The sequence below is a fragment of the Natator depressus genome, chromosome 3 (assembly GCF_965152275.1).
Source record: "Natator depressus isolate rNatDep1 chromosome 3, rNatDep2.hap1, whole genome shotgun sequence".
NCBI classification, from domain to species: Eukaryota; Metazoa; Chordata; order Testudines; family Cheloniidae; genus Natator; species Natator depressus.
Genome location: NC_134236.1, coordinates 169,718,977 through 169,741,685, shown reverse-complemented (window position 1 = coordinate 169,741,685; position 22,709 = coordinate 169,718,977). Strand labels below are relative to the sequence as shown.

The 22,709-nt window shown below is 44.9% G+C and overlaps 1 protein-coding gene across 1 annotated transcript in view; it reads left to right on the top strand.

Moving 5' to 3' along the window:
* TRERF1 (transcriptional regulating factor 1) overlaps positions 1-22,002 on the top strand; it is a 138,986-nt gene extending 116,984 nt beyond the window's left edge. Inside the window, exons 12-17 of the mRNA XM_074949330.1 lie at positions 8,791-8,866; positions 14,088-14,176; positions 17,124-17,237; positions 18,026-18,226; positions 18,687-18,895; positions 20,426-22,002. Of these exons, the coding sequence (XP_074805431.1) occupies positions 8,791-8,866; positions 14,088-14,176; positions 17,124-17,237; positions 18,026-18,226; positions 18,687-18,895; positions 20,426-20,747 (1,011 nt within the window). The 3' untranslated portion in view covers positions 20,748-22,002. The remainder of the gene's footprint in view (positions 1-8,790; positions 8,867-14,087; positions 14,177-17,123; positions 17,238-18,025; positions 18,227-18,686; positions 18,896-20,425) is intronic.
* The last annotated feature ends 707 nt before the right edge of the window (positions 22,003-22,709 follow it).

The following is a 22,709-nucleotide window of genomic DNA, read 5'->3' as shown; positions in this document are numbered from 1 at the left end:
ATAACTTAGATGACTTCCTAAAACTCTTAGTTCTGTTTAAATAATATGCTAAAATCCTTCTAGCATCTAAACTATGTAACACAGATTCCCTTTTATTAGCATGGGCTTTGAGAAAAATTCTGGTAAATTAATAGACTGATATGAAACTCGGATACAGTTTTTAGTAGAAACCTGAGATCAGGTCTGAGAACCACTTTGTTCTTATAAAAAATAGTAAATGGCAGATCAGCCATCAAAGGATACAATTCACTCACCCCTCTGGCTGATGCTATACCAATAATAAACACAGTTTTAATAAATAAGTAAAATAAAGAACACTGCCAAAGGTTCAAAAGGCAGCTTCATGAGCATAGATAAAACCAAATTAAAATCCCATGGTGGAACTGGCTCCCTCAAAGGGTATAATGTATTCGATAACCCCTTCATAAGCCTTTAAATTGTATCATGCACAAATAATGGTCCTTGCCCTGTCCTTTAGCAACCTGTCACTTTAGCAACCAATTGTCCAGATATGGATAAACAAAGATGCATAGTTTTCAGAGATGGATCTTTACTACAAAAAGGTACTTTGAAGACTCCTGGCATTATGAAAAGGCTAAATTGAAGAAACTTGTACTGAAAATGTCTTTGTGCCACTACAAAATGAAGGAGCAAAGGATGATTAGGCCAGAGAGAAATACGGAAATATGCATCCTGTAAATCAAGAGTTGCGAACCAATCCATAACCGAAAGCAAGGGAATTATGGAGGCCTGGGTTAGCATTCAAAACTGGAACTTCCAAGTGAACCTGTTCAATTTTCTTAAATCTAAAATTGGATCGAAATCTCCATCTTTTTTTTTTTTTTTTCCTGTACCAAGAAGTATTTTGAATAAACCCTTGACCTACAGATATTTGGATACTTCTTTGACAACACCTGTCAGGATCAATTTTTAAACTTCTAACAGAAGAATAATCGTGTGAGAAGGTGTCCTGAAAAGTGAAGGATTAGGGGAGAATAGGTAACTTTTAAAATTGTATTGTATAGCCCTTTTCTATAATTACTAGGACCCTCTTTTCCAAGGTAATAAACCTCCAAATGTCAATGAAATGGGTTAGCTTGTCTCCATACAAAGGAAGGGAGGCATCCTTGCCAGTTGCTCCACAACTCTTGATCCTCAGGTCAAATCTCAGACCTTAGGTCTGGATTGGAGAGCAGCCAGCTGGACAGATGATGCCTTCAACATCTTGCCGAGTTTAACTGGAGGATCCAACAAAACAGAAATAGGAGCTGGAACCAACAAAAATCCTAATCCTTGGGATCCTTTAGGCATTTTATTCTTGCTAGACAAAGCAACTGGAGCTGATACAGGCCTCTTAGTCTTCAGCTCTGGTGATCTCCCAGAACCCAACAGTTAGCAGCAAGAGCTTCTTTAAGCAGGAGCGCTAGCAGTCTATTCTGTGTCTCCTTACGTGCTCTGGGTGTAAAGGTCTGGGAAATAGAACAGTCAGAAGGACAGGGGCCTTCCCCAAGGCACTTAAGGCACCTAACATGATTGTCCGGCACCGGGGAGACAACTGGGTATGAAGCACAACTCTTAAAATCTGGCTGCTGCTGTTTCTTCAGTTTCACTGTTACAAAGAACCGAACCTACAAACTCTGCTCGCTAGGTTTCAGAGTGGTAGCCGTGTTAGTCTATATCAGCGTCTGATGAAGTGGGTTCTAGCTCACGAAAGCTTATACTCAAATAAATGTGTTAGTCTCTAAGGTGCCACGAAAACTCGTCGTTGTTTCTGCTAGCTAACTATGCTGTAACTGCCTTAAATTATACTTAACGCTAAAACAAACAACTATTGCAAAAAATCCAAAGATCCTGAATAGGAGAGAACCCCAGATCTGATAGACACTTCCGTCTGGCGCAGTGGTTGGAAGGTACTGAGACAGTGGAGGCCGCAGTGCCGCCTTGTGTAACCTTGCTTTCAGAATGTTTGGAGATGCAATGGGAAGCATCAGGAAGGGGTGCTACAAGGTATAGCAGCCAGTGCTTGGAAGGTGAGGCTGCCCTGGGCGGTGCAAAACCCATAAGTGGGAATGTGCAGAGCCATTCGAAACAGAATAACAAGTACTTCGAGTGCTTGCTCATGTCGACTCCATTCTAGGTGTGTGTGCGGCCGTTGGAGATTTTTGCCTTAGCAGTACCTGTAGGGCCAGCTGTAGCGCCCTCTAGCTTGCTGCACCCATGCAGCGGAATATTAGGCACTGCCGGCCCACACCGTCTCAGTTCCTTCTCCGGAGTGCCTCTCTTGCTTGTGAAGAGCTAGCAGTTTTCTTCCATCGACTTGGGGCTTTTGTTAATTGCAGTTAGTGTTAAGTAGTTGTTAAGTAGCATAGTTAGCTGTTAGGTAAGGTCCCCGCTGAGACTTTGCCCCAGGCGGGGCATGCCCTGAGCTCCCGGGTTTAAGCCCTGCTCTGTCTGTTGCAGGCCTGTGCCTGTGAGTGGCAGGCCTATGTCCTGTGAAGGACATTCGCCTCAGAGGCCTCCTGATGGAGTCTGCTCTCTGCCCGGCTTTCAAGCCCTCTGCGCAGGCTGCACCGAGTACTTCAGCCTCTGTGCTCAGTGCGTCATTGGCATCTGGCTCCTCTTGGCACCATTTGCCGTCACCACTGCCGAAGAAGAAGGCGAAGAAGCACTCGCCGGCGCTGAGCAAGAAGGCCGAAGGATCATCCAGTAGAGGGACCGGGCCTGTCCGCCAGCTTTCTCCAGAGCAGCATGAGCGGGTCTCCGTGGCTGGGCACCTAGCCTTCTTAAAGGTCTGTTGACTCGTGAGTGGAAGGGGCCCACCACCTTGCCTGCACCGTTGTCATCCCAGAGCTGGGAACAGAGAGCGCACAGGTCTCCACCAGCTCCTGTGACGTCTCCAGGGCTGCAGGACCAGGCTCAGGTTCCTTGAGAGGGCAAGCCAGCCATTAAGACCCCTCTGGGGGCGGGAGAGCACCACAGACCTCCGGATAAGTAATCCTTGAGCAGATTGCAACCACGCCATTGGGCGCCCAAACTCTCCCCCCGGACGTCAAGATGTTATTCCCCAGTATGGGGTCGACGTTCTCCATGTTATGACCAACGCTGTTTGCCCTATTGCCCATCTGTGACTAGAAGTCGATCCCGGTCGCCGGCTCCGTGGGACCACTCCCCCTTGTATTACCAATCTTCGCAACACCGTTCTCCCCAGTGCTGATCTCCCCGGCACCGGGTCTGCTCCCCCCGGAATAGCCACCGCTTGCTTACACCTGGTCAGCATTCACCTGTAGCCACGACCAGCAAGCAAACCCAGGCGTTGATGGCTCCTCCCTGGTCGCCAGAGAGTGGTTCCCCTGATGCGGAGGTCCAGTTCAGCCCATTGCCCCGGTCTTCGCAACAGGATTGGGCACTGGAAATTGTTCTGTCATCCACGGCACCGCAGTGGCTGCAAGGCCACTGGCCAACGCAGTGGCCATATTGGGAGGCATGGGGCGTTCTGGTGATGATGATGCCCCCTTCGCAGCGTGCATCAGTGGTCACATCGGAGCAGGGATCTGGGGCCCCGCCGGGCCCGGTACTGGAAGTTCACTCAGAAGTTGGGATGGACATCTCTGTGCCCACCCCCAAACCTCCCTCTCCAGCGGCGGCCGAGCCCCCAGCGCCTCCACCTGCAGCCAGGGCCTCTTCCTCTTCTCCAGATGAGGCGGTCGCGGGACCTTCCAGGGCCAGCCCCCCCAGATGACTTTAAAGAGCACCAAGCCCTTCTCAGGCAGGTGGCCAAGAACTTTGGGGCTGGAAGTGCAAGAGATGGCTGAGCAGGAGGACACCCTGTTCAGTGTCCTCTCGGCCTCCACGCCCTCTTGGGTCACCCTGCACACGACGGGGTCCTCAAGATTGCCACATCACTGTGGCAGACTCCATCCTGCCCACCTCTAAAGGGGCTGAGAAAAAATATTTTGTGCCGGCGAAGGGTTTCAAGTACTGTTATATGCATCCACCTCCGGGCTCGCTGGTTGTGTCTGCTGTCAATGAAAAGGACAAGCAGGTCCCCACTGCCGCTACTCCCAAGAATAAAGAAGCCAAAAAACTTGATTTATTTGGCAGAAAAATTTATTCAACGGCCAGCCTATGCTTCCAGGTGGTGAACCATCAGGCCCTGCTGGGCTGATACAATTGTAACCTCTGGGAGAGCCTCCAGAAGTTCCAGGACTCCCTTCCTCAGGCTCAGGAGTTTGGTACCTTGGTAGAGGAAGGTTCTGCAGCAGCCAGATGCTCCCTGAAAATGGCATGGGACTCAGCGGCGCGGGTGGTCACATCGGCGGTGGTCATGCGACGCAGCTCCTGGCTCCAAGTGGTGGGCCTCTCCCAGGAGATGCAGGCCTCAGTTCAGGACCTCCCCTTCAACAGCGTTGGGCTCTTCTCTGATCAAACTGACGCCAGACTTCCCGGGCTGAAGAACACTAAGGCTACCCTTCGCTTGTTGGGCATACATATCCCACAGTCAGCCAGAAAGCCATTCTGGCCTCCACTGCCGTCGAGGCCTCAGCAAGCCTGGCAGGGACCTACAGGGAGAAGGGACCCTGGGTTTAGCCATTGCCGCCCTTCTTCCTTTCGCTCGCCAGTCCAGCTCGGACCCACTAAGAACTTGGAGGGGCAAAAGCAATCATTTTGAGGGTGAGCTCAAGAGCGACGCCCAGTCAGCCAGTCGATTTCTGCCCATCCTTTCCTCAACCATCTTTCCCCCTACCGCTCGGCCTGGTCACGGGTTACCTCAGACTGCGGGTCCTGGACATAGTAGCTCAGGGCTACACCCTGCAGTTTCTGGATACACCTCCTTCCCCAACCCCCTGCTTCCCTGTCCCTCTTCAGGGACCCCTCTCACGAGCAACTCCCTGGTTCATGAGATCAAGAAGCTCCTGTAGTTGGGGGCTGTGGAGGCGGTTCCTCAGGACATGGAAGGAAGAGGATTCTACTCCCGTTACTTTCAAATCCCGAAGGCCCAGGGGGGCCTCAGACCCATCCTGGATCTGCATGGCCTCAACAAGTCTCAAGAAGTTGAAGTTCTCCATGGTCTCCGTAGCCTCCATTGTCCCCTCCCTGGATCTGGGGGACTGGTACGCCACTCTCAACTTAAAGGACACTTACTTCCATGTCTCCACAGGTCCAGGACACAGACAGTTCCTGCTTTTTATAGTGGTGGGGCGCCACGTCCAGGTCACGGCGCTATACTTTGGCCTGTCCTCGGCCCCCATGGTGTTCGTGAAATGCCTGGTGCCAGTAGCAGTTTATCTCAGATGTTGCGGCGTCCAGATCTTCCCATACCTAGATGATTGGCTCATCAAGGGCAGGTCACCGGGACAGATATGGAGAAGCCTCAATCTGGTATGGTCCACTTGCAACAACCTTGGCCTGTTAATAAAAACAGAAAAGTCCATGTTCACGGCGGTCCAGCGCAGAGAGTTCATTGTAGTGGTTCTTAATTCCATGCGAGCTAGGGCCTTCCTTCCGGAAGCATTCTTTCAGGCCATGGTGCATCTCATTGCCCACGAGAGGACACATCTGATCACCACGGCCCACACTTGCCTGTGGCTGATGGGTCATATGGCAGCATGCACATATGTGGTCAAGCATGCCCGGCTTCATCTGCGACCCCCTGCAAACGTGGCTCTCCATGGTTATGTTCCCAGCAGGCACCCCCTAGAGCAAGCACTCACAGTCCTCAGACGCACCAGATCTAGGGTGGGGAGCCCACCTGGGTGAGCTCGGCACCCAAGGTCGCTGGATGTAGCACGACTTAGCTCTTCATATCGACGTCAGGGAGCTCAAGGCGGTGCACCTGGCCTGTCAGGCATTTTTGCCCCATCTAAAAGGCAAGGTGGTGCAGGTCCTCACAGACAACACGGCCGCGATGTATTACATCAACAGGTAGGGCAGCGTCAAGTCCTCTGTTCTGTGTCAAGAGGCACTCAGTCACTGGGACCTTTCTGTGCAGAACGCCATTTACCTGATGGCTGCTCACTTACCTGGAACCAGAAACATCCTGGCAGATTGCCTCAGCAGGACCTTCTCCTCTTGGCACGAGTGGTTCCTCCATCCGGAGGTGGTCGACCTGATCTTCCGACGGTGGAGGGACCTGTTTGCGTCCAGGCAGAACAGGAAGTGCCACGTGTTCTGCTCTCTATACGGCAGGGACAAGGGTTCCTTGTCGGATGCCTTCCTGACCCCATGGTTGGTAGTGCTGATGTACGCCTTTCTGCCTTATCCAAAGGGTCCTGATAAAGGTGAAGCAAGACAGGGCGTGGGTCATGCTCATAGCCCCAGTGTGGCCTCGCCAACACTGGTTCGCATGCTGCTGAGTCTTTCGGTGGCCGACCCGCTGCAGGTACCTCTCCGTCCAGATCTGCTGTCCCAGAATCGCAGCCATCTGCTGCACCCGAACCTGCACCTGATGGCATGGCTGCTCCATGGCTGAGCATGGACAAGCGGGACTGCTCCGCGCAGTCCAAGAGGTCCTGCTGGGCAGCAGAAAGCCCTCCACCAGGGCTACCGTTGTGGCCAAGTGGAAGCGCTTCGCATGTTGGACCTCGGACAAGCACATTCGTCCTGAGGAGGCCTCGTTGCAGGTCATCCTGGACTATTTGCTGCACTTAAAGCTGTCTTCGGTCAAGATGCACCTGGCGGCCATTTCTGCATTCCACCCTCCGCTTCAGGGCATGTCTGTCTTTGCCCGTCCCATAACGGCACGATTCTTGAAAGGTCTAGCAGGCCTGTACCTGCACATTTGTGACCCGGTTCCCCCAGGGGATCTGAATCTGGTGCTCTCGAAGCTCATGGGCCTCCCTTTGAACCCCTAGCTTCCTGCTCCCTCCTGCTCCTTTTCTGGAATGTGTCCTTCCTGGTTGCCATAACATCAGCTTGGCGGGTGTCCGAGATCAGGGCACTCATGTTGGAGCTACCCTCTATGGTCTTGTACAAGGACAAGGTCCAGCTGCGCCTGCATCCGGCTTTTCTTCCCAAGGTTGTGTCCCAGTTCCACATGGGCCAGGACATCTACTTACCGGTCCTGTCTGAAGCCTCATGCATCAGATAAGCGCAGGCTGCATACGCTGGACATCAGACGGGCACTGGCCTTCTACATCAATACAACACAGTCGTTCCGTAAGTCAACGCAGTTGTTCATTGCTGTTGCAGACAGGATGAAGGGCTGCCCAGTGTCAGCCCAGAGAATTTCGTCTTGGATCATGGGGTGTATCCGCCAGTGCTATGAGCTGGCGAAAGTGGCCTCGCCAGCGATTGTGACGGCTCATTCCACTAGAGTGCAGGCGTCTTCGGTGGCCTACGAGGCACAGGTCCCAAATCAAGAGGTCTGTTGGGCCGCCACCTGGTCATCTGTCCGTACGTTCGCGTCGCACTATGCGCTGACCCAGCAGGCGAGAGACAGCGCAGAGTTGTGCAGGCTCCACAACCGTGAACTCCAAGCCCGCCTCCATTGATACTGCTTGCGAATCACCTAGAATGGAATCGACATGAGCAAGCACTTGAAGAAACAAAAACAGTTACCTGCCTTTCGTAACTGTTCTGTGAGATGTGTTGCTCATGTCCATTCCATGACCCGCCCTCCTGCCCCTCTGTCGGAGTTGTTGGCAAGAAGGAACTGAGAGGGCGTGGGCCGGCAGTGCCTAATATATTGCCGCATGGGCACAGCATGCTAGAAGGCACGACAGCTGGCCCTATGGGTACCGCTAAGGCAGAAATCTCCAACAACCGCACATGTGGGCGCGCGCACCTAGCATGGAATGGATGTGACCAGCACATCTCGAAGAACAACAGTTACGAAAGGTAGGTAACTGGTTTTTTTTGTTTGTTTGTTTTTTTTTTTTTAATGAAATGGCTTTAGATTTTGCCACACAAAAGAACTTTCCTGATAGATTGGCAGTGATGCCATGAACCTGCCCTGTAATGATGCTGGGGACTGACCACTTCCTTTCATTGTTAATAAATTAGATCGCAAGGCAGGGCCTTTCTAGAAGTTTCTTATACTCCTTGGATGACTAATGTCACTTAGTCCTTGGCTTTGTGTATTTTAATACCATACAAGGCATTCTCCTGTGCTAACATTACCCAAGGTTTCTCCTCGTTTTAATGGAAAGACCCACAGGACTCAGTCTTCTTCCAGCTCCTGTGAAACCTTGTCAAATCTGTGTTTAATTGTCCAGAATTGTAGTGTGTTGTTGCTTGCTGTTCTCGTGTGGATAATTCATTTAAAAAGTTGAACTTTTCGGGGATGGTGGTGTTATAGTAGCATCCAAAGGGCTGTACAAACAAATAGAAAGATAAAGTCCCTCTCCAAAGAACTTACCATCTAATTTAAGGCAAGATGCAACCAGTGAAGGTAACAACGAGGAGGAGGAAATGGGGAAGGGAAGGTGAGGGGAACTGTAGAACATCACTTGGTTACATAGGTTAGTTTTATGCACAACTGCATTGTTCCAAGTAAAGGATATTTATTTTTGTTTTTTTAAAAATAAATAATATCCTCTAACACTGGCCGCACATCAGCCTGGCCACCTTTAGTTGATTAGTTGGGGGTGACTTCTTATAGGGGATGAAGCATAAGTAGGTCTTGGAGAGTAATTTGGTGATGATTTTTAGTATAAGGATGTGGAAAATTAACCCAATTGATACTGAATCCAGTCCCATACTGTAATACTTGTTAAGCTTATTCTGTTCACATTTATACACAGTAAATAACTGAGGGTTTTTTTATTCTGTTCTTCCGTGTTTGTTTTGTAGGTTGCCCTGGAAATGCTGCTGTTGAGGAAGCCAGTAAGATTGAAGTGTCATCCTTTGGCAAATTACCATTATGCTGGTAGGTTTCTAAACAATCTGTATGTGTGAATTTACATTTATAAAAGAGCACAGGGTAAGCGCACATAATTTTGCGTAAAATTAAAACTACAGGCTGCCTGATACTTTTATTCTTTCCCTTTGTTTAGAGTAGCAGAGATTTTTCCTCTCTGGCATCATTTCTGGTCAGGTTTTCGTAACCAAACAGTACTTGGCTACATTAATACTACTTTGCTTTGTTTCATGTCATGCAAAAAAAGACGAAACAAACCATATTAATTTGGTATATTAACCTGTAAACTATGCTGGTCTGTAAAATAAAGTTTCTAAATAAAAAGTTGATGCTACAAAAAACATCTGGTAGCACCTCAAACTATCATTTCCTGTAACTAAAAGGGAAAATTCTTAATAATGGAGAGATGAATCTTCAGATTGTAAGAATACTCTTCCTTGTTTTTTGTGGGGTTTTGGTACATCACTATTCTTAATAGATATTTGTAACAATTTAGGCTAATTTCTGCCATTAATTCAGATCCAAAACTGATCGAAATTCTTGGCATTTGTGTTAAATATCTAGCTTGCTGTGTACCTTGGGGCTGGTGCCTTAGCCTCTTTATACCAAAGTGTCATCGTTGTACAATCTTACCTTCCTCGTATAGATGTTGTGATGCTTAAATATTTGGACGTTTATGGTCATTGCATGAAAAGTGCAAAGTTCAGCTTAGAGTATAACTCTTGCAAGTGTTTTCACAGTTACTGAATGCAAAATCATTGTTTGCATCTAGCCTAAAACAAACAGATCTAGCTCTTCTACTTAACAAACATAATGGGAGTCTCCTCTTGTTCATAGTTTGAAAATACTTTGTGAAACATATACCCTGGCCAGCTATTTAGATGAATGTGCTGTTACTAAAGATTACAGGATAAGGACGATAGGTGAGGGTAGGTCCCTTCTCACCCCACCACCTCACATCCTGTGTCTATCAACTGTCCCTGCAAAACCAACCCAGGTTCTATAGCAAGATTTCTTGTCTAAGCCTAGCCATTGTCTCCAGCTTGCACTCAAAAGGAAACAATTCAGGAATCTCCTGATGCTTGGATAATCAAAATGTACAAGGCCAAATTCTGGCTTCCAGTCAGAGCCCATTGTGCTACCTAGGAAGTGCAGATGAGCCCAGTTTTGTCTGGCGACCCAGGGGGGAATGCACATGGCGGGCGGGGGGGGAGGGGGGGGGGGTTCTCCGCTGGTTTAATGTTTGCAGCTTGGCACATGTGCCAGCTGCCATCCCAAAATAGGGGCATGAAGAATGCATCCGATGAAGTGAGCTGTAGCTCACGAAAGCTTATGCTCAAATAAATTGGTTAGTCTCTAAGGTGCCACTAGTACTCCTTTTCTTTTTGCGAATACAGGCTAACACGGCTGCTACTCTGAAAGCTATACTATGGTGATCCTCCACTGGTGTAACTTGGAGCAATCCCTAGGTTGCTCTAAAACACCAGGGAAGACTCATACCATCGCAATTTATCAGGCAGCTCCATGATTCCCATGCCACTCCCCTTGGCCAAATGGAGCTTAGATGCAGGGGCAAGTCTAGTCCACAGTTTCTCTCCTTTTAAGGATAAATTAACAACTTGAAATTCACTATGGAAGTACATGTGCAACCTTAATAAGATTAGGTACTAAAAAGACACTGTGCCTGCATGTGGGTCTTCTGTTTGGATGAAACACGTGGTAGGTGCTTTTCCTGAGCAATTCCTTCAAGTGGAAGATTCTCTCTTCCACCAAGAGAAAACCAATTGTCTTTCCCACAGAAGACTGAAGAGAAAATTGTCAATGATTTTTTCTTGCAGAAGAGATACTTCTATTGCAAGAAAAGCCCCTACTCTGTTACTTGGTTACTGCAAGTGATGTGTGCAGCCCTGGCCTCTGGTCACCTAATGTTGTTCGGATCTGTATTTAGCCAATAAGAGTGAAATAAAGATCAGAACCTAGAGGAGAGATTTTGGCAAGGGGTTAAAGGCTGGGAAATGCTAGATTTTAAGAATTCATTTTCATTCAAACATATTTCCATCATTTTCTGCAAGTGGTTCACAATGACAAAGGCAACACAAGAGGAGGCTCTTGCTTTCTTCGCATATCTCACAAGATAGAATTCCAGTTAAATGCTAATACCTGTCAACTAGCACTACAGCTGTGGGCATCAGAGTACCCTGTTGTTTGCCAGGTGGGGTGAAGAGACCAGAATTTCTCAAGCAGACAAAGAAACCTGAACCTTACTCAGTACACTACATGATAAATTATAATCTCTCCAATCCAGGTTTAAACCCCATTAAAATACAAAAAGCCAAAGTACAAAACTTCTCTCTGAAGTTCTTCAATGCAATATACAGTTGTATCTCATATTGACGATCCCTTTCTAGCTATTTACAGGGTTTACCTGGTAATTTATTTGGTGATAATGGTCAGTCAGCTGCTCTAGGCATATGGGATTTGTTATTGCAGGAAAATAATCTAACTGCAAGAATTAGTTGAATTCAAACTTTATATGTTTAGTGGCATTTGGATTAATAATTTGTATGGTTTGGTCCATCCCCCCAAAAATATAAATTTCATTTATCACCGCTCCTTGGTGCATATGTATCCATTAAAGCAGAGCTAGATCAAAACAGAACACAATGCTGACTCATGAGAATGCAAACAATTCCCCAAATATGAGAGAGTCCTAATCCCCCCTCAAAATACATTTCAGGCAAAAGAATGAGTGGGTAAGTGGGCTTTGAATTGTACTTTGAAAGTCAGCACACTCAGACATCATCAGGCTAATGAGGGAAGGAAATTTGAAATTTTAGGGCTCCTCACTCATCCACCAAGAATGGTGGACGTTCTAAACTGAGGACTATTAGCAATTGCACTCCAGTTTGTTTATTTTAGAGACAGAGGTCAGAATGTGACATTCAGAAAGAGGTGGTCTCTAAAATAACCTGGACCCAAAACAAAAGCTCTGTTATAGTCCTTTGGGCTGTACTAGGATTTTGTTTGTTGGGCCTTGGAACGTCTCAGCTCTGCAGTGCTCTCAGTTTAGGAATACGTAAGAGAGACAGACCACATGAAACAGCAGTGTGCTCCTATCAATCTGTAAACATCCAATATATATGGCACTTTTTTGTATGTAGGCCGTGTACCATGTTACATGTTCCTCATCCTACGCCTATAGTGGGCCTGAACTGGCCCATTGAAATGATTGACTCAGACACAGTGCTCCCCTCCTCCCGCCCCATTTTGCAGAAGAGATTACTGTCAGTTAATCAGTGCAGTAACAGTCTCAGTATGACAAATACAGTGGAATATAGGATGAATTGCTGAAATATAAAGACCTGCTTTAAAAACTGCTCCGTATTCCAAGGTCTCAGTTCTATCTTACTGCATTGCAGATCCCCCTATACACACTCTCTGTGTTTCCCACGGCCAGCAAGTACAAAGTCAGTTTCCCAGCAACCAGAGTTAAAAACAGCTTTTCTCCTGTTACTTTTCCTACAGAGGTTTTATCCTAGTTAATTAGGCTGCTTTAATTAATCCTAATATTCATATTAGGGCCCCTGCTGATAACACCACAACTTCCAGGAAACCGTACAAAGCTGGAATCCCCTTAGGTGTACAGTAAATTAACCCTCGGTTCATTGTAATAATTCATAAGAAAAGAAGAGACAAATGAAGTTGTTTGCTGGAGCTCATGCCTCCGCATCTTTCTTTGAAAGCGTTAAAGATGTACAATTTTGAGAAAAAGCTACAGTTTGAGTCATAACACACAGCTGTTTTCATACCAAGATCTCAAAAGATCAATAAAAAATAACTAAACTTCACTACATTCCACTGAGATAAAAGTATTGTTCCCATTTTAACCGATTAAGAAAGTGAGGCACAGAAGGGTGGAGCAGTAAATTTGCACAAGACCAGATCAGGTAAACAAGCAGAGAGACCTAGAGAGACTGGAGTGATGAGCTGCTCAAGGGGAGAATTAGGTGTATATGAAGGTTATGCAAATAGGGGAAGATACTAAGTAGTAGAGATCCAGAATTGGAGAAACGACTGCATACAAAGCAGTGAGTCAGAAGACAACCCTGAGGGGATAACAGAACAATGAATGAAACTCACCCTGTGAGGTCAGTCCCATTCTACAAGGGCCATACAAAAAGATTTCATGTAAAGGTAGATAGAAATTTCTAATATTGCTTTCTCTCTGATATGAGAAGTGCCTTCAGAGAACAAGAGGATAAATATCACTGAAGAGAAGCTAAATGCTCTCTGTCTTCACAACAGAAGATATTGGGGGGATAGGTGTCCTAGGCCTACTCTTTTCAGTTAATAAAATTGAGGCACCGTTTCTTTGATTAAGAATGTCAAAAGGGAGGTGCAGGAGCAAATTGATAAGTATAGGATGAAATTGAAAAGCAATAAAAACTGAAAGTTGGTAAAAGGATATACATTTTTACACAAGGCATAATTAGCCCATGGAGCTCAGTGCCACAGGACGGCAGAAAGAACTTAGTAGGACTCAGAAAAGGGTGAGGCATATATATATATATATAATATATGGATAATGAGAAGATCCACAGTTCTGTTACACAGGATTTTTAAAAGTGCTAAAAACCCTGACGTTTTGGAGCATAAACCAAGCACTAACAGAGTTGGGAAGCAATGTCAGACACATGGTCAGTTTATCCCACAACTGTCCACTAAAAGGTTTCTTGCTCCTTCCTCTGAAACATGTAGTGCTGTCTACTTGCAGACAGAATATTGGCCTGATCCAGGAGAGCAGCTCCTGTGTTCCTCCTGTTTGACTAATACCCACTAGGGATTTCAGTGAGAGCACCAACTCGCTTTGAGTCGTCCACACCAGATTTCAATTCTGATTTTGAGAGATGAAAATTTTTTTTTCCTGGGCAGTCAATCTGGCAAATAATAATAATACTTGGCACCTTCCATCCAAGCATCTCAAAGCACTTTTCAGTCTCTGCCAGACTCCTATGAAATAGTTAAGTACCATCCCCATTTTGGAGATGGAAGGGACTGAATCACAGAGAAGCAACTTGTCCAGGGTCTCGCAATGAATTTGTTTTATAGCAGGGATTACAAGCAAGCAGTCCCGACTCCCAGTCCCCTGCCCTAACAGACTATCATACGAACAAAGATGGAGGCTGGCAATTGGAGGACAAGTTGTTTATAATTATTTCATTTGTTTTAGGATCTGACATGTGGACACCTCTAGAAAGAAGGCTGTTTAACAAAGCATTATCCACTTACAGCAAAGATTTTATTTTTGTACAGAAAATGGTAAGGAGGCTTCTGTTTTGGTCTTTGCCATTTATAATCTTTTGTTCTTTATTTGCCACATTCAGTTTGAATCTGTCCTCCTGCTCTTCACCCCTTAGTGATAGACTGACTTACTGCAATCACAGAACCAATGGAAGTTAAAGAGATTGCATAATGAAATATATATATATTGTGTGTGTGTGTGTATATATATAGTGTGGGTGTATGTCTATATATGCATGCATGTGCTGCACCAATAGAAGGTTAGAAATTTAGTTACTTTTTAAAGTAACAATAAACTCTAGTGTGCATGCTCAAAGTGTGTTTTTAAAACCCAAATCTGTCCACGTGACTCTCCAAAGCCTGAACAGACCAGCACAAGACAAAAATAAATGGCGGAAACTGGTTGACACCCTACACACCTGAGGGTGTGGGAGGAGAAAGAAAGAAAACTCAGGCGTAACTCAAAGGATTTTCATTGGGCCATCAAAAAATACCTTTCCAGCCTCGTCAAATTTTAGTCCATTGGGGGCTAGACTGGGTCTGAGGGGGCTGATACTTCAAGGTGTGGAGAGAGCTCTTGGCACCTTAGATTGGACCTGTGATTCTGTGTCAGACGATTATACAAGTTTCATGTGACATTGAGGTAGTGTCTCTTGGTATAGTAGCTTTCTTGGATCAGATCATGAAAATATGGCACCAGGTCACAGTGTTCGTGAAACACCCCACTTAGTATCAGAGAGATAATAAAGGCAGTATTTTTCTGGGGCATGTTTTTGGTATTCCACCCCCAAAGAAGGAAAGATGGGAAGCTGGCATCTCTCTCGGGGCAGAGCTGAGGTATCTCAATTGTCATTTTCCATGCTCAAAATGTTTGGGTTTGTGTAAGTTAAACTTTAATTCAAGTTTTGTGGCTTTTTAATGGTTGTTTTGTATAGAGGAAGTGTTGTGTATTGTGGTTACACGACCACAATATTCTTCTGAGGATTTTTACCCGTCAGTTACTGCTGTGTACCATCAGTCAACACTGTTAGAGCCCTGCGCAGATAGAAAAATGTGCGGATCAGATGTGGATACAAAAATTGTCTACCTGTTATACCAGTAAAATAAAAACCAGCAGGATCTTGTTAAAGGGGAAAAGGCAAAATGCCACATTTATTGCGAATACAGAAAGAATCATAGTAAGCAGTTAGTTATAGCTGTAACATTCCATTCAGTTTCATATTTATTCACACATTCATTCATACACACACACACAGGTTCTGCAAGGTTGTTACCATAGTTACCAGCCTTAGAGTTGCTCGTGCCAAGCCGCTGGCCAGGTGGCCTGGACACGAGGAGGGAGCAGGGCCTTGTCAGATGCTCATCTGATGCTCCTGGAAGTTGGTTTGCAGAATCAGACCCCAAAGTTCTCACTTTCTAGAGTCCTTTTTATAGGAATTTATTCCTATGCCAGTCTATGGGAATTGCTTCATTGTACTGTTGCTGAATCAATCAGCAGATGGCACGTTCCTGACGGCTCCGTGCTGCCAGATGCTACCTTGTTCTTGAGGCTGTTGGGTGGATTCCAGTCTGCCCTCCAGGGGTCCTCTGGTTGTTTCCACTTGACGCCTTCTTCGGCCGTTGGACACTGGATTCTTAGGCTGGCACCTCCCTGATCATTCATTTATTATCCACACCAAGAATCCATCCACATACATCCTTTATCTCTATTTTAATCACAATTGTTAACAAAGCGAGATAAATACAACAAAAGGGCGGGGAGTCTCTGTGTGCTGTTTCTGTTGTTACAAAGTATCGCTTTGAGTCTCTGTGTGAGTAGTTGTTACAAAGTATTGCTTTGAGAACAGACTCTGTCTTCCAATGTACTAACACAATTAGCAGCTTGCAAGTTTCACACAGAAAGGGAGAGAAACAGTAAAAACAAGAGACCAAAAACCAAGAGACCTCTTAATTAGTAATACCCTGGAATTTAAACTATGGGGAATCAAACTCATTTGTGATTTTAATACAGAACTTCTTTAATATGATCCAACATAACATACGCTCTCCCTTTCCCCTCTTCTTCCACGCCCCTCCCCCACACTCACACCGCCCCCGGCCAGGCCAGCGTGGAGCCCAGCCGGGGAGCCCAGGCAGCCCTCGGGAGCCCCAGCAGACCCTCCACCTGCCCATAGTTGGGGGCGGGCTGAGCGCATCGCCCAGTCTTGTCCCCAGGCTCCCCACCCAGCTGAAGGCAGGTGGAGGGTCTGCGGCTCTGGGCTGGATCCTCACAGCTACCAGCGCGGCTCTCCCCAACTCAGCTCCAGCAGGGGCGGGGTGCGTGTGCCTCAAATCCTCAGCCCAGCCACCGTAAGAGCCGGGCAGGCAGCTGTGAGGAGCCACAGCGCAGACCCTCTGCCTGCCCTGGGTGGGGAGCCTGGGGGGCAGGGTCATGGGCTGCAGGGGCTGCTCAGGCTCCCTGTCCAGGGCAGGTAGAGAGTCCACCGCGGCTCCCCACAGCAGCCCGCCTCGCTCTTATGGCCGGGATGCGGCTTTGAGCCCTGGCTGGAGCTGAGTCGGGGAGAGCCATGCTGGCAGCTGGGAGCCTAGGCCCCTCCACCTGCTCTGGTGAGTCTGTGCTGCACTCCATAGCCCTGTGCACATACAAAATTTGTATCCGCATTCGAGCTGCTATCCACAAAAATGGCCCACAGATATAAAGTGGATACCCACAGATTTGCAGGGTTCTAAACACCATAGTGGGTTTTTTTTGTCTGGGAATATCTTACAGGAATGTTCACAAAGCAACTACATTGAAACTCAGATTTGTAGTTTTATCTTGGACTGCAGAAATGAAAAAAGATGGGGCTGTCAGAAATTGAGTCTGTTATCTTTATTATTATTGTTTTTCATAGACAGACAAAAACAAAACAGCCTTTTTAACATTTTGTTGTTGGAATATTTGTACTGTCGCTTGACACTATAGGTTAAGTCTAAGACAGTTGCACAGTGTGTGGAATACTACTATACCTGGAAGAAAATCATGCATCTGGGACGGAGACACAGAACACGTCTAGCAGAAATAAGAGATGACTGCCTGGTGAGCTTTAAAAAATCAACATAAAACTAACCCCTACAAAAATTCAGTGTGTGCATGTGTGGAAGGGGGCGGGGCATGCAGTGCAGTTTCATTCATCTTTCTAATGGTGAAAACTGAAATGTATTCATGGTACAAGCATTTCTACCACTGTATATCAAATTCTGGTCTAGACACATGTATGTCCTGTGTGTGCTTCTGCTGCTGGTAGTACTGTAACAGAAAAATATGTGCACGCTTTTCTAGATGCATACGTGTGTGTATGTGGATATATACTGAGAATTACAGTAGCAATTCTATACATATGAAAAGTTGGATAGTTACTCCTATAGATGATTAGCCTATGTCTTTGGAAAGGTAATTTTCCTACCCTGGCAAGAAGTCTGAGTTTGCATGCGAGTTCAATGCCACAGTTATTTGAGCATTTTTAAAGTAGACACTGTTTTTAGCAGGTAATTTTGCTTGCGTGCATGTGTGTGTTCATGTTATATATTGCCACCCAGATCAATATGAAGCATTGCATGCTGGGATATGTAGACACCACAGCTTTATAATAAAGATGAGGGCAGTTTTGTGTCATATTACAGAACTCTGTGCAGCTATGGATAGATGATCATTTTGTTATGAATAAGACATGAAAAGTCCTCCATTGTGGGACAAATAAAAATGTTAAACCAAGAACCCTGAAGGAAGAGACTGATGCTGTGTTTCAGAACTGTCGCTAGTTTTATGCCTTTCTTTTATTCTTGGATCAAATTTTTAGTTTTCCTTAAATTTAATTTTAATTTCAGACAAGTGGGGAAGAGGAAGATTTAGAGGATGAGGAGGAGATGGAAGAAGAAAGAAAATATGTAAAAGAAGAGGAAAGTGAAATGCAGAAATCTCCTGAACCACCACCTATAGCTCTTGGTGCACCCGTAGACCTGCCACCCCTTCAAAGTCTCATGTTTTCCGCAGCCTCTTTTATCTGTGAAATGCCAAACTGTGGTGCTGTAGGTGTATTTGATATCTTTAAAGCATAAGGGGAGCAGTATTGTGGTGGACTCAAGAGACTAGGGTTCTGTTTTTGACCTTGCCACTGATTTGCTGGGCAAGTCATTTCACCTCTCTGTCTCTTAGACTTCCCATCTATAAAATAGGGATAAAATACTTAGCCCCTTTGTAAAGTACTGTGAGATGTATGGTTGAAAAGCTCCATATAAGATCTAGGTATTTTTGTATATTAGAAGGATAATATAATGAAATAACTGGGAATGCCACTCATTATGGTCCATTTCTGTTTCTATAATGAGTAAATCTTTAATTTCAACCAGGTATAATTGAGAACAGAATTGGCTAAATGTGTTTTTTGTATTATTAACCAGTGCAGTTGTCTATATATCAATATAATGTAAATTAAATGTATTTCTCTTTCTGAGTTGCTGGTCTAATGGAATTTTTTTTTCCCCTCAGGTGTTCAGCTCCAGACAAGCACTAAATGGCCACGCTCGAATTCATGGTGGTACAAACCAGGTGACAAAACCACGATGCACTGTTCCAGGTACAAAGCAAAAATCTGGCACGCAGAGTGGATACTGCTCCGTCAAGAGCTCCCCTGCCCACAGCACAACAAGTGGCGAGACGGACCCAACGACAATTTTTCCTTGTAAAGAGTGTGGCAAGTAAGGGACTATGTCTGTCTGTCTGTAGTAGTACAGAAAGTTTATCTGCTCATATTCCAAAGAAATAGAACTTCAACAGGTTTCTAGTAATTATTTATTTTCCCATGGTTGCCTCAAAGGAGTTTTAGTTTCCTTTGACATGTCGTGACATTTTCCTTCCTCCATCCACCAAAAAAAAACAACCATTGGAATGCGCCCACAAGCCACCTACCCTAATCTGTTTTGAGAAACTGCTTTGGATATCATTTGAGAGTTTGGGACAGTTTGCCTACTGCATTCAGTCTCTTTCAATTTCTTGGTAGTCACTATGCAAGAGTTATACTTCCTAGTTCCAGCAGAGGGAGGCAGATAACCCTAGCATTTTTGTTGATGATATCAAAGTCTCCTCATTTGGATTTTGTTTCCAGGAGGCGTAAAACACTCAGTTGGCTCAACTGATTTAGTTTCTGTTCAGCTGATGTGGTATTCTGGACATCTGAAGTGTTGAAAATGTAATACATAAAATCAATACAGCCACATCAAGTGACCTGGCTATGTCTGTTCCTGCCCACAAGGGTTGAAGTCTTAAAAGCCACTTTTATGAAAGTGTCACGTAAAGCAGACATTTTGGGTGCAGATACTGTTTTCAAAATTGCGAAGTCTGATGCTATTCCAGGATAAACCAGCTGAGCAGTTTAATAGTGTCAAGGTCTCTACTCTAAGTAGCTGGGTTTTGAAATGTTAGGATTTCAATTCTGTATTCTGTGGCAGTCTTCACAGAACTCTTCCCTTCAGCAAAAGTCAACCATGATTTTGGGAAACCTGACTGATGATTGTTATGTGTTGGGAGTTGGCAGTGCTGCAGTAGATTGATGTGATATCCTAGGAAGGGGTAGCTAAAAAGCATAAATTAACCCTTCCAAAAGATAGGGAGGAAGGGGGCTCCAGCGGTTAGGGCACTAGCCGGGGACTCCGAAAACTTGGATTCAGTTTCCTATTCCACAACTTTCAGAGTAGCAGCCATGTTAGTCTGTATTCACAAAAAGAAAAGGAGGACTTGTGGCACCTTAGAGACTAACAAATTTATTTGAGAATAAGCTTTTGTGAGCTATAGCTCACTTCATCTTCCTATGTGACTGTGAGCAAATCACTGAGGGTGGGATTTACAGAGATATTTACGTGCCTAAATACTTTGTGAATCCCACCTTAGTCTCTCTCTGCCTCAGTTTTCACATCTGTAAAATGGGGATATTAGCACTCCCTTACCTGATAGGGGTGTTCGGAGGATAAGTGCACTGACAGTTGTGAGGCACTCAGTAACAGCAGCAATTGGGTTCATATAAATGTTTAAATGAAGAGAGCATACAATTGTCTATATTATTATTAGATTGCAGAAACCTGATAATCGCTCCCTGAAATCCTCCAAGTTGTACATAGATTTCTCTTCACCATCATCTCTTTCAAGGCAAGAAAGCAAAGCACATCATTGTATTTTTCAATAGAGGCAATAGGATGTCATCTGAAATGTTCTTTCTTTTCTTGAAATTTTAGGGTGTTTTTCAAAATCAAAAGTCGCAATGCTCATATGAAGACTCACAGGCAACAGGAAGAACAGCAAAGGCAGAAGGCTCAGAAAGCTGCTGTTGCAGCAGAAATGGCAGCCACTATTGCAAGAACTACTGGGCCAGTTGGACATGGTGTGATCCCTCTGGATCATTTGAGTTTGATTAAACATGTTGAGCATGTAGACGACCTTGAAGATGATGTTGTTCAGGAGTTAGGAGATGTCATGGAAGAGACTGAAGTCATGGATGCTGACCTCTTGTTGGATGAAGAAGATGCAGATTTACTTCAGGATGATGCAGAGTTGTAAATGTAGAGTTGTCACATGCAGACAGCTACTGAAAACATCCTGAATGTATCCGTCAGGAAACCTGGACAACCTGTTTATTTCCCATTCATTTTAAACTACCTGTTTAAAAATGGTAATTCGTTTATCCAGGTCTAGGGAGAAGATATGCTTCCCACCCATTTTTTTAATCAGTTTGTTTGTTGGGGAAAAATAAATAATTGGCACAAATATTCTTATAAGGTGTTTTATCTGGGTTCTGCTTCACTGAGATTATTCAAAACCACAAATACAACAGAGAAATTCATGTTTCTATTTCCATTTCCTTCCAAACCTTCTATGGGAGGAACTTTAATCTTTAACTCTTCAGAATTTTCTTATTCTCAGTTCAGTCTAACCTGGACGGTTTCATTTTACACATCTCACTTTGGTCCTATTTACCAGGAAGGAGCTATTGTTGTGCACTTCTGACTGGATTAATTGCCTGCAATGGACCTTGTAGTGTTTTTATGATAGTACCTCATATTTGTTGGAGATGCTGACTTGATGTGTTCTTCTGTTTTGCCTTCTTGTTGTATCTGGAACGAAAAGAAATCTGACTAAATATGAAATAATTACAAGAGTGACTAGCCTCCATTCAACAGAACGCTGCTCAACCTGTACCTGTTAGTCTGCTTACAAAAGATATTGTTTATACTGTACATTTTAGAGCTTCCATTTTAATAGGATTCAAAAGAGAGAGATCCACTGGTTTCTGAATGACCCAGTCTGAGAATTGAAGATGATTCTATAGTGGTTCACTTCAGTTAAAGTGTGGCAAAAACTCATTCTCTAACTGGAACACTGGATTAGGAGCTGTGCCTTTGTAATTGGACAGCACTGGAGATACCTTCTATTGTGACAGTAAATCACACTGTTCAGTAGCCATCCCAGAGGTTTTAGAGATTTTGTACAATTGAGCAGTGCAGGAGCATATTCCAGAAGACAATAAATGCTAAGAGACATTCTTTCCCCCAAGACAAAACTGGGGGAGGGATGTTGTTGGTATATCTACTCTCTTTCAAAAGAACACTTCTGGAAATTTAAACAGATACTTTTTTTTAATCCTTCCTGGCCTGAAATATTCTTGTGCTGTTTTTGAGTATTCACTTGCCTTTACATCAAACTCAGATTTTTATGTATTCAGTGTGACATTTATCCAGCAAAGTTGGGAAAATGCTTACATTAACTCCCCCCCCGCCGCCCCCCCCCCTTTTTTTTTTCCTTTGGCCAAGATCTGCACACAAGATCTCTCTAACCTAATCTGTATTGACCTTGGTTTGGTACATTCTCCACAGATACACAGTACTGTAGTCCTAGAGTTGCACCTAAACCACGTGCAGAATTAGACAGTGTTTGGGTGCATGACCTTTCATTACTAAGTGGCAGTTTGTGAGCTCTTCTTGAAATAAAATGCTGTAAATGTTTTAGAGGCTTCACTGATAACACTGATGCTCTCGTGAATCCTGCGTAGGAGAACAATACTGCAAATTTTATAACACATTTGTATGTAAATCATTTCAGATCTTCCCCATTCCTTCTATTTTTTTTACAATAAGAATATTTCATTCATTTGCCACAATATCTGACAATTTGTGGAGTCTCAAAATGTAGTCTTAACCAGATCAAGCAAGATGTTGAGCCTGGTTCTCCACAGTCTTCCCCTTGTACAAAATGAATACAAAATGGGGGTAGAATACTGTGAAATAGTGTTTCTTCACTCACCATAGACAGGTGTAAATGACTACGCAAGGTGCAAAGCCAGTGAGAATCAGGACCCATGTCTACACAGGATTATTACTTGAGTAAAGAGACCGTTTTTGTGTCAAAGCCAAACATACAAGGCAAAATCCTCAAGTTCTTACTTAGAGTCAAATGCTCTACTAATCAAGAATGACCCTTGTAGGTAAGTTGAAACCACTCATCATTTTCAAGTTGCAAGCTTCC